Source organism: Hesperophylax consimilis, chromosome 30 (assembly GCF_061612785.1).
Source record: "Hesperophylax consimilis isolate HC1 chromosome 30, BYU_Hcon_1.0, whole genome shotgun sequence".
Classification (NCBI taxonomy): Eukaryota; Metazoa; Arthropoda; class Insecta; order Trichoptera; family Limnephilidae; genus Hesperophylax; species Hesperophylax consimilis.
The window spans coordinates 266,813-279,747 of NC_142865.1; the positions used below are offsets into that span (position 1 = coordinate 266,813).

General features: G+C 36.6%; 1 protein-coding gene across 1 annotated transcript in view; it reads right to left on the bottom strand.

Annotated features, from left to right (window-relative positions):
• LOC149409491 (nephrin-like) overlaps positions 1 to 12,935 on the bottom strand; it is a 410,217-nt gene that overhangs the window by 139,901 nt on the left and 257,381 nt on the right. The window contains exon 2 of the mRNA XM_089649438.1: positions 2,923 to 3,046. Within this exon, the coding sequence (XP_089505564.1) occupies positions 2,923 to 3,046 (124 nt within the window). The remainder of the gene's footprint in view (positions 1 to 2,922; positions 3,047 to 12,935) is intronic.

A 12,935-nucleotide genomic window follows, 5' to 3' on the forward strand; every position in this document is an offset into this window, starting at 1 on the left:
CCCACATTCCATACGTGACCCTTTACCTTTGTATAATGGCATGATCACAGCCCTTCTCCAATCTAAAGGCGTGTAACCTTCCTTTAAACATTGGTTAAAAAGATTGCACAACCATGTGAGAATTACACGGCTACCTCCTTTAAAATATTCAGCAGCAATATTGTCAAACCCAACAGCCTTACCATTCTTCATACATTTAATCGAGCTTTCTATCTCATCCATGCTAATTTCGGTAACATTCACTCCATCGTCATTCATATCTGATTCGCCACTGGAATCACTGTCATTCACTTCGCTTTCGAAGACTTCCTCGAAATAATTCATCCATCTCTCTTTTATTTTTTCCTCATTCGTCAACATTTTTCCATCTTTTGATTTTATCACTTTCATGCTTCCGTTTTCTGGGCCACTCCGGGACCTTTTGACTTCTTTCCAAAACAACTTAATGTTTTCTTGGAAATGGTTTGTCATTTTCATTCCTTCTTCCTCTTCCAGGCGTTTCTTTCGTTCTTTCACTCCTACTCTTACTTTTTTCTTACATTCCTTATATACTTCTTTCGCTCGATACTTCTCTTCGCTGGAAGCACTGCCAGCCGCAATCAGACACAACCATGCTTTCTTCTTTTCTGAGACCAGTGCTTTAATCTCATCATCCCACCATGCATCACCTTTCTTCCTACCTTGCGTACTTATTCCACAAACCTCCCTAGCAGATTCACAAAGACACACTTTTATGTGGTTCCATGTTTCGTCTATGCTTAGACCATCCATTTCCTTCGCATTCAATCTTATCTCTGCACAATTCACATACTTACTTCTCACATTATCGTTTTGCAGTTTTTCTATTTTGACTCTTGTCGGAGCTGATACCGTTTTCACTTTAGAGCGCCAACCGCGAAAGAGGTTTACTCTCGACACTACAAGAAAGTGGTCAGTTTCGACCTCAGCCCCTCTGAAAACTCTTGTGTCCTCGGTAACAGCTCTCAACCTAGAGTCAATTACTACAAAATCAATAATTGACCTCTCATTTCCTCTTTCCCACGTATATTGGTGGATACCTTTATGATCGAAGAAAGTATTCGACACAAACAGGTTCCACTCTAAACATACTTCAAGCATTCTGTTCCCGTTGTCATTCGTTCTTTTATCCCCAAACATACCTAAGACCGAATCAAATCCGTCACGTCTAATTCCCACCCACCCATTCAAATCGCCTGCCATTATAATCCTTTCGTTCATATTTTTTAGTCTCATTACAACATTCACACCAGTCCAAAAATCATCTTTCACTTCATCGCTTTCAGAATTAACAGGGGCGTAGCAAATAACAAGAAACACCCTTGTCAAACCGATTTTAAATCTGATCCACATTATTCTCGGACTTACACATTCATACTGCAACATACATTCAATCATTCTGGGAGACAGTAGCGCTGCAACACCTTGACAAGCCCTCTCCGTATCTGGTCTCCCAGACCAAATGACGAGCCTATCATTATGCTGCATTGTACCGCTACCTTTTTTCATACTCTCTGTTATACAAAGTACGTCCAAACATTTGCTCACCATAGTATCACACAGTTCGTTTATCTTTCTTTCCATTCCTCCTCTAATGTTCCATGTACCAATTCGACATTGATCACGTTCCGTCCTCCTCTTTGCGCCACCGAAGGGTTGGCGATGTGATGGATAGCGAACCTCATAGACATCTTTGTCGGCCATACCCTTCCAAGTACTACTTAAACATCTTAATTATACAACTTATCATATCATTACACACATAAAACAAATAATACATATTTATACGCTTAATATAACATTTAACTTAACAAATAAACTACCACTAAAAATAGTTATTTTATCACTATATAATTGTTTTAAAACACTCCATGTAGACAGCAAACCAAAGAGCGCGGGTTCATTCTGATTTCATCCTTCATTTCCGATGTCATTATTCCACGCGCGGAAGGGCACGAGCGGTGGGGAGCGGAGGTTGCGGCAGGGGTTGCATGAGTCGCCAAATGACTCTTTTCTTGTGCGGGTTCAGGGTAGATTCCGAGAAACGATGATTCTGTGGCCTAAGCAATGTCATATGGCCCACATTCTATAACGGCACTGAATAAGCACTGTATGCGTCGGACAGCGGGGTTTGCAGTATTGGTGCGGGTGGACGAGGGGCAAGGGGCAGGGGCCGAAGGGATGATCACATCTGGTGAATGTTCAAAGCACTGATCTCGTATTATAGGCACAGGAATTCACACATCTTAGGATTAACAATATTATTTGTCATCTTTTCTTAAAGTCGTTATACGTCCACACTGGTCACAGTAAAATTAGTTTTTAGTACACTTAAGCAACTTAAATACAGTAAGGAACATTTATTGACACTTTTAAGGGCGGAATAAAAAAAAAAGTAAAATTGAGAAAACTCAATTTCATAACTAAATGTTGAAAGGTCTTATATAAATTAGCGACTAGCGTTTTTCTTCATTACGATATACAAGTAGATAACGCTAATTTTTGCATCGTAATCTTTGTAGCGCAGACATCACGTGGAAACACTGATCTTGTTATACGGGTATTTAAATGGAAGACGCTTTGAGGAATTGGTGTTATTGATACCTTTGGCCCATCCGGGAAACAGGCAAACTCGCGCCCTACAATAAATTTTACACAGTTGACATTGACAAGTCAGAGCGGGGCGCTTCTATGACTCGTTCGAGATAAAATTCAAACAAATGGAATATTTCGGGACGTATTCGAAAACTAAAAACTGTTTTCGTAAGTTTATAACAGTTGTTAACGCGATTGACTCCAGTGTCTGGGAAGGAAGGTGAATTGACTCATCAACTATGTGTTCATCGCGCTCTAAGAAAAAGTGAGAAGTTATGGCCATGCGGTATTGTCGAGGTTAGTACTCACGTGTAGATGGACTTGTTATGCCCCTCCTTATACCATATGACCAGGTGAGCCCCCTCGCTGCCGCCCAGGAAACAGGGTAGTCGCACGCCCCCGCCTGACACGCCAATGGAGTTCTCGAGAAGTGCTGGGAACAAGGAAAACACACACGAGTCATAAAGGTGAAATGCAAATATGGTTTATTTTTGTTAATGTTAGTTTAGCACAATATTCACAACTGCTCCCAACCATCTGAGACTATGGCTTTCCCACGCGGAGAAAAATGAGTATTGCCAAGTTTATTAAGAATCTCTTCAAATTATTTGTTTTCCGGTTAAAAACGTTCTTGTTTGTTGATTGTCGGTTCTTGGCGAATAAATTGAAAGGTTTCACGATAAAATTTTAGTTAATATGTCGGAAAACGGGTTCACAAAAATCCTAATATTTAGAATTTCTTCATAATACATATTATCAAGGCAAATGCAGGTGCATGAACACATGTTCCGATACACTAGGAATTTACTAAAAGTTTATCAAGAAACAGATGATGAAGGTGAGGAATTACTCAGCTATTAGATATGGTTGTCAAACATAGCTAAAGCCATTTCAAGCAACTTTTTTATTCCTAATGGTGGTATTCGCCAAGGTGACACTGAAAGAAACAGCAACACAGGAATGTGCTTCAAATATGTATACAACACATATTATTTTTAATTAATAAATTTATTATGAAATAATAGAAGTTTTAAATAAAATAACGCGCAAATACACCTTACAGACCGTCATATTTTTGTTCAAGTTTTATGATCATATAATAGGAATTATTATATTTTTATATACCTAATAATACTTTTGTATAAACTTAAATAAATGTAAAATGTCGACTGAATGAATAATAAATAAATAAATACCTGTCTCTAAAGATAATATCTACATGATATTATCTTTATTGCAAAAAGTAAATATCTTTGAAGTAAAAGAAAATAAAATACTACAAGAAGAACACAGTTAGTTGGCGAATTAGATGCTGCATTTGTTTTGTAATTAGGCGTGTCTCAAAGGTATGTTAAAATTAATTAGGGACAGAAGTCCGATACAATTGATGATATTGTTTAAAATTCTATGTATAAATCAGCCAATACTCGCCTTAGCTACAGAGTTTGAAATGTACATTCAAAGTTATTGTTGCATTTGGAAGTGAGATATTTTATAAATTGAATACGTTTTATGCCATAGTCTACAGTTTATATCGTGAACTCCAAATTGGCGAAGCATATTCCAGCGTACGTCTGACTGATGCTAAATACTCGTATACATTTCTCAATTAACAAACTACAAACACTCCCAAACACTAAAATAATTATTCACAATAACAAATGTAATAAAAACACATGTATCCAATTCTGTTCAATATTGAACTCAGTATTAGAAATTAAATATCTCGGAGTGATAATAGAACAACATATGAAGTGGAAGAGACATATCTGTGAATTGGTTAAGCGTATCAGAAAGTGTGTAAACATATTCATAAGATTAAGAAATATTTTAAAAAGAAGTAACCTAAAAAGAGTATAGGTACTGTATCAGACGCAAGTCCTTTACATTGACTGTAAATAAGGGGTGCTGAATCTTCTAATCGGTGAGCTGCTTTATGTTCAGGGCCTTTTCCGGTTGCTGTGATGTCGTGTATCCGAGGGAGCAGTAGGCAGTCCAAGGAAGCGCAAGGTCAGAAGTCAAAGGCGATTGTAGTGGTTCCAGCGGGAGAAGCAGTCCAGAGTGAAGCGGTCAGAGTAGATTTCGGAAGAGAGAGAGTTAAGATCGCTTTACGCGCGGTATATATAGGACTAGCAGGAGCGTGCACACATCGGTGTGCGCGCGTCTGAACCGCCCCACCTAAACGAGGTGCATTTTTGTGCAGCTTCGTGTGTTTTCATATGACTTTAATAATCAATATTAAAATTATTTATTCAATAGTACTCTTTACGCCGCTTCATCTCATGAAAACTGTTGGGTCCTCAGACCGACATTGGTGTGAGGAAATCCTTATAACTACTTAATATTAATGTTTACATATTTCAATATTACTTTACAACATAGACGAGAGTCCAGCCTTTCAACCTGTATATTTTTATTTAGCATTTTTGCGGCGAGACTCAGGCAAATCTAACATTAATTTGCGCAATTATATATGAAAAGAGAAATATTTCTAGGTTTATCGTGCTTTGCGGTGATTGGCTGGCCGTCGCCGTTCTGTGTTTGGCCTGGCTTCGCCTGGGCAAAGGAGAGGGGATGTGACGTAAATACTGGGTCCACGGCTTGCGATGTGCCCAGTGCTCTCCAGCCGGGGAGGGGATACCATGTAAATACTGTGTCCGGACGCGCGTTGTGCTCAGTACTCGCCGGCCGGGTAAATACTAGAGCGGCCGCTACACTACTCGCTTCGACGAAGTTCTCGACGAAGTTAGCCGAAGTTCGAAGTGCGTGCCCACACACTCGTGCAACTTCGCGAGTAACTCAGTCCAACCAGTCAGTGATTGGTTTATTTATCCCGTGACGCTTTGACTCGGGCGCATTTACCGACAACAATCGGAAGTCGGGCGAAGCGAAGCGAAGTTGCCCGAAGCGAAGCGAAGTTCGTGCCCACACTATCGTATTCGGTCAACTTCGATCAACTTCGCGAGTAGTGTAGCTGGGCTATAGCTTTCTTATCCTCCCATGGTCAGAAAGCTGCTTTGCGGCCTTTGGGTAGCATTGCGTAACGCGTTCGATACAGGTACTACGAACTAATCTAGTCGTTAATTCAATACGGAATTATTGGATGGAGGGGGGTCATACAATAAGATTCTAACCCCGATCAGAGTGGTCCAGAAGCTAATCCTCAAAGTAATCCTCAATAAATCCTTCACGTATCCAACAGAAACGCTATTTGCATATTTCGGGGTGCCCCGAGTAAAGGATATATTCAAGAAAAATGCAATTATCCAAATTTATAAAGATAATATAATCAAATATTTTGAAACCCACCTATCAAAAAGATATCAATACAATATCAAAATTCCAAAATGTAATACCAAACAAATGCAAAATAACTATACCTATTTAGGAATAAAGTATTTCAACAACCTTTCGATTGAAATAAAGGATATTAACATACTAAAACTAAAACTGAAGTTACACTTTCAGAATTAATTAACTAAGTAATTGCCTGTTTTTTCCTTTATTGATATTTTTTATCAGTCTATACTCATCTCCACTATATTTAAACTAACTAACTAACTAACTAACCATCACGCCGTTTCCCCGCAGGGGTAGGCAGAGAGGACGGACCGCCAAACAACTCGGTCTTGGCACACACTCCTTGCCTCATTCACATTCATACATCGTCTCATACATACTCTTCTATTATTCTGACTCTTGACATGGCCCGACTCTAGTATCTGATTCACTTGATCGTGCCATGTCTTCCTCGGGCGTCCCCGACTTCTGCTACCATTCGCATTTGCATCATATATCCTCCTTACACTCCTATCTTCGCTCATTCGCTCTACATGCCCAAACCATCTAAGCGTCCCTTTCTTAATCTTACTCATTACGCTTACATCAGCCTTGCACTCTTTGCGGATCTCCACATTCCTCACACGATCAAACATGGTTTTACCACACATACGCTTCAGGGATCTCATTTCAACAGCATTCAATCTACTTTCATCCTTTCTTTGCCAGTTCCATGCCTCACTTCCATACATCAAGGTAGGTACCAGCACTCCGTTGTGGACTGCTAACTTCGAATCTTTGGACAGTTTTTTGTTAGCGCCAACGGCGTTCAGTCCTCCATTAACGGAATTACCTGCATTTACCCTTCTTTCAATATCTCTGTCAGCCTTCCCATCTCTCGTAAACATACTTCCTAAATACACAAACTCATCCACCTGCTCCAAGTATTCCTCATTCACAATTATATTGCACACTGTTTTCGTACTCTCTCTTTCAAACACCATTACTTTAGACTTACTTACATTCATCATTAACTCATTCTTCATGCATACTTCGTTCATCCTAGACACGAGAGACTGTAGATCTTCTATACTATTAGCAATCAGCACCGCATCATCAGCATACAACAGGCAACATACTTTCAAATTATTCAAATTCGCGCCCAATCCCACCTCTTTCAATTCTTGCATACAATTATCCATGTATAGATTGAATAACCACGGTGACATTACGCAGCCTTGTTTAACACCTTTTGTGATATCAAACCACCCCGTAAAACCACCGTTTACCCTAACACATGCAACGCTTCCCTCATACAGAGACGCGATTGCCTGAGTCAGATATGTATTCACTCCATACTTGGACAACACCTTCCATAGCTTTTTCCTTTCGACTCGGTCGTATGCTTTTTGTAGATCTACAAAGGCACAGAAAAGTTTCTGGTTTTTTGCCAGAAACTTCTCAGTGAGCATACGCAATGAGAAGATCTGGTCCATGCACCCCCTTCCACTCATAAAAGCACCTTGCACATCCCATATTTTATCTTTTGTTTCCTTTCTTACTATTTCAATCAAAATTCTACCATACAGCTTGCCAACTGAACTTAGCAGGCTAATAGCCCTATGATTCCCACATTCCATACGTGACCCTTTACCTTTGTATAATGGCATTATCACAGCCCTTCTCCAGTCTAAGGGCGTATAACCTTCCTTTAAACATTGGTTAAAAAGATTGCACAACCATGTGAGAATTATACGGCTACCTCCTTTAAAATATTCAGCAGCAATATTGTCAAACCCGACAGCCTTACCATTCTTCATACATTTAATCGAACTTTCTATCTCATCCATGCTAATTTCGGTAACGTTCACTCCATCGTCATTCATATCTGATTCACCGCTGGAATCACTGTCACTCACTTCGCTTTCGAAGACTTCCTCGAAATAATTCATCCATCTCTCTTTTATTTTTTCCTCATTCGTCAACATTTTTCCATCTTTTGATTTTATCACTTTCATGCTTCCGTTTTCTGGGCCACTCCGGGACCTTTTGACTTCTTTCCAAAATAACTTAATGTTTTCTTGGAAATGGTTTGTCATTTTCATTCCTTCTTCCTCTTCCAGGCGTTTCTTTCGTTCTTTCACTCCAACTCTTACTTTTTTCTTACATTCCTTATATACTTCTTTCGCTCGATACTTATCTTCGCTGGAAGCACTGCCAGCCGCAATCAGACATAACCATGCTTTTTTCTTCTCTGAGACCAGTGCTTTAATCTCATCATCCCACCATGCATCACCTTTCTTCCTACCTTGCGTACTTATTCCACAAACCTCCCTAGCAGATTCACAAAGACACACTTTTATGTGGTTCCATGTTTCGTCTATGCTTAGACCATCCATTTCCTTCGCATTCAATCTTATCTCTGCACAATTCATATACTTACTTCTCACATTATCATTTTGTAGTTTAGATATTTAGATGTTCCTAATTACTCAATTATTAGTATGTAACAGAATACTATATATGTACAACTACACATATAGATAATCCAGAAGTTTCAATTGTTTCTATTATATATATATATACTTACCTATTGCATAATGGTTTTCTATTTTTCTTATAATTAGTGTAACTCGCTCACCAATCACAAGAACCAGTTTCTTCATTGGTGAGATTGCGAACATAAATATATTTTGTAACCATATGTACTTATATATAACATCCTGTACCCACTTATATATATAAAATAAAAATAAAATAAATATTAAACTTGCGATTGAACGAGAATTACTGAGTTGGAGTTAGAGGACGCTTTCGAATAATGTTTCTTCAATGAATAAAATAGTGGATATCCTGTTTTTAAATCAATTATACAATTTCTTTCTTATGTTTAATTAGGAACTGGGAACCAAAGGAAAGGTTCCATTATATTCATATAATATGTTTTCCAAATATCCTGAATTGTAGGATTTCTTGTAACCCTTTGAGAAGTGAGTATTAGTGTTTTAATTACCGATAATGTGTGTCGGGATTAGAATTCAATTAAAATAAAGGCTTTACTTAAAAAGCCTGAACGGGTGAGCGGAAAGCAATCAGTTAATGGATATAATTTATCGTCCTCGGGTTCGGATTTGTAACAATTCTTATCAAATTAAAACTTAGGCGCGTGTAGTAGATTAATTAAAATAATTAAGCGTATTACCACTAAACGATATATAATATAATGCCTGTATACAGGCTTTCCTACAAATAGGAGAAAATATTGATTTTCAATCATTTTAAAGCTCTTTTACGGATTTTGTCTTTATATATATCACTATGAAGATACACAAAAATGCTGACCTTGTAAAAATTCGAAGTGCGCATAAGTATTGAGTTTGGCAGCCACCTCTGGGCAGGAGCTCTTACGTACTCGAAAATACTTGAGAGCCATTGATGTATATTATACATTATGCACGGGTAAGCAACCCAGTGAGGCCAACATTACTGGATTGTACTATGAAATAATTACAAATCAATATTTGATACGGTTACCAAAAAAAAAATTTAAGATATAGTAAATAATTAAAAAAGAAAAAAACTGTCACAATTAGTCTTAGCCAAAAAATATAATTTTCAAGTTCTTTCTTATACGCACACAGAGAAAAATGAATATTGCTGTTAGCTTAAAATCTTGTTAAAAACACGACAGCAAGCCGTTTCCTAATATAATGTTAGTAATATCCAAATATATCGGAACACATGTTCATGCACCTGCGTTTATCCCGTTAATATATAATGACGAAATGAGAAAATATTATGATGTTTATTTATCTGTTCCGACGTCGCCTTAATACTCGTACATTCCTTTTTAACTCAAAGTTTAACATGAAACCTATCAATTCATTCGTTTAGGGCCTGTAATCCCGTTTTTAACATGGTTACAAAAAAGAGATTTTTAATAAATTAGTCATATTTTATGTCAGTATGTTGTTTCTGTGCATTCATAATATTCCAATTAAATGCAATTTACACGTTATTTAATATTTTGGTCTTATATTATTTATATATATATATATATATATATTTAGATGAGACACAAAGGGAAACAAATGTTTCAAATTTTTTACCTCCAATTAGTTCAACTCGCCGAAATTACCGAATCCGGTCCCCGCGCACTCCTACTCGCATGGTAATAGTGGAAAACTCTAGAGGACAGACCGTTTGATAGATTTCTCTTTGGTAAATATAAATAAATATCGTAATGTTATGATTGAGATCGATTCCGATTTGTGACACAACAATTCAAAATCGAAACCTTAGCATTAGTATAAATTACTTTAACCATGTTTATTAGATAAAATCTGTAGATTATATCTAAATAGTCAGATACTTTGCAACCTTCCTCTTCCCTATCATCACTCTTTCACAACTATTATACCAAAAATCATAAAAAATGTGAAAGTTGTCACTGAATTGATGTTTAATTGAATTTATTAAGGCCTACGTATTATAATTTAAAAATAAATTAAGTAAAAGGCACTTATCTTACTCGCTGTAGCATTTAATATAAAACAGTTTGGTGAGCTATATTAACATCAAATTTAAATTAAATTTTTGTGTGAAAAATAACGCGTAGCCTCTCCTCTCCACATTTCGGAACGACAACTTTATTAAAAGCTTTTTAAAAAGCTGTTTTTTTCTTTTTGTAACTGCCGCCCCTGCGCCCTGTGCAATTTTTACTTCTTTTTCGTGTCCATTGGCGTCGCGGCGCCCACCGAGATCTGACACAAGATTTGAAAATAGAACGCCACTGCCAGAAACGTTGGCTTTGACTTCCGCTTCCTGTCCTGTTGAAGACTGATTACTTTGACCCACAAACTTCCGTATCCGCCGTCTGCGATCAATCTCCCATAATATTATCCGTGAATACCAACCAACCGGACTCTTTTTCAACTTGCCCGAAAGTAGATTCGTACTTTGATATGCGATTTACGGTCCCATGCCAAAAAAGTGACAAAATTGAACACCATGGAAAAATAATAAAATCGTAGAAAGTTATGAAAAAACTGACCTAACCTATCCTTTTATTGTATTATGTTCCGTTTTGTGACTGTTCGGCTTCGTCCGGTTACAACGATTTACTTAGGTCCAGTTGTTTCGCACAAAACCACGAGTGACAAAGTCATCAAATGGCAATTCAGAGACATTTGGTATTTTTTTACAGTTGAAAGGTTCCCTTTAAAGTCCGTTTCAGCTTTTGAACAATTATCAGAAGAGGACATGATCATGATTGTCAGCTTATTACAATGTGATGAAACGCACCCAGAATTGGCGTTTGACAGGGACCTTAACGATGTGTAAATGAAGATCTACATTTGCAATAGAAGTGCGATTGATGGAACACAATCGACCTGTCAATATGTGGTCAGCGTGAACAGAGCTACTAGTTTTAGTTAGTTGTATGTATCCATACACTTTGATTCAATGACAATTTATTTTCAGAGTAAATACTCCACCTACTCGTTTGCTAGGAATTTTAACTAAAACCCAACTAAAAATTTAAATTATATTTTATTTAAATTTAACAATTCCACAATTTCACTGAACCGATTTTTTTAAAACTCCACGAACGGCAGAAGTTCAAATTTCAAATTTTCGAATTTTTTCACTGCAATGCAAAAAGGTAGATACACAAAACTGACATCGAAAAATGTTTGAAATCACAAACCCAGCTTCGTCAAAATGTGTTCAACAATTTTCGCCGAAACACAAAAAAGCAAAATAAAAATTGGTCCTTCGGAACGGATCTATAGAAAATTTGAAATATTCCCATATTCACATCACTCATTGTTTGAATTTCGAACGAACCGGCAATCTCGTTCGCTGGTACAATATTTTTTTTATGTAAAAAAAGTTTTCCAATTTCATATTGGATTGTATTTTACATTTTGCCCAGCTTTGTTTGAAGTCCGTCCTAGTTTTGGGTGATTGACATGCCCACAAAAAACAACAATATCAATTCCGCCGGAACCTTTCATAATTAATTCAGTGGACGGATTAGGTATACTTATTTACAGTATGTATGTTATAAATGCATAATATGTAAATTTATATTAAAGCACTTGCATAAAATGTGTTCATATTGTATGGAAATTGAATTGAACTGTGACTGAAACTAATCGAACTGCGCAGTTATGTGCATTTCATCAGATTTAATCCATTTTAAAATGTATTTTGAAAAACGCGGGACGAGTTTCATGCCCTGATAAACAAAGTAAATTATATTTTTAATTAACGGTCCTTTGATATTCAAATGTCATAAAAAGCTTTCACGTTCGAAATAACATACATACTCGTAGGTACTATGCACCGATAAAATAACATAGATACTCGTAGGTACTGTTCACTGATAACATAACATACATACATACTCGTAGGTACTATGCATTGATAACATAACACACGTACTATGCACTGATAAAATAAAGATAAGCTATCGAGAAAATCTAAAATCATCTAAGTTCCAAAACGAAATGTTATTTTATTTAAATCATTTTTTAATGTAAAACCGCGTAAGAGTTCCAATAGCTCCCAACCGTCTGGAGCCAGTAAATTAAAAAGTATATATGAGTATATTTATTCACAAAAAATAATGTTACATAATTTACAGAAAATATAGTAATTATTTCACCTAATTTTACACATAAGATGTACTATCATAATAAAGCTAGGCTTGTGTGTATGGTGGATGTGTCATTTTTAATGTAATATGCCAAAGTATTCAGTATATATTTTCAGTGTATTTTTTTAACGCAAAGCTTAAAATATTCGTAGCTATTTATATTTCGGATACTATATTATGTTAATGAATTAAAAAAAATACTCGAAGGTATTAATAGTTGAATTGCAATATTGTTCTTTTACTCGGAGCTGGGAGTATTGAAGTTTGTCTGAGTAATCCATTGTTTTTAAAAGATTTTTTATTTTATTTAAAATATTACCTTTGTAAATTTGTAATGTTGCATGATAGAATTACAGTTTATTTAGTTTTCTGACTTTAG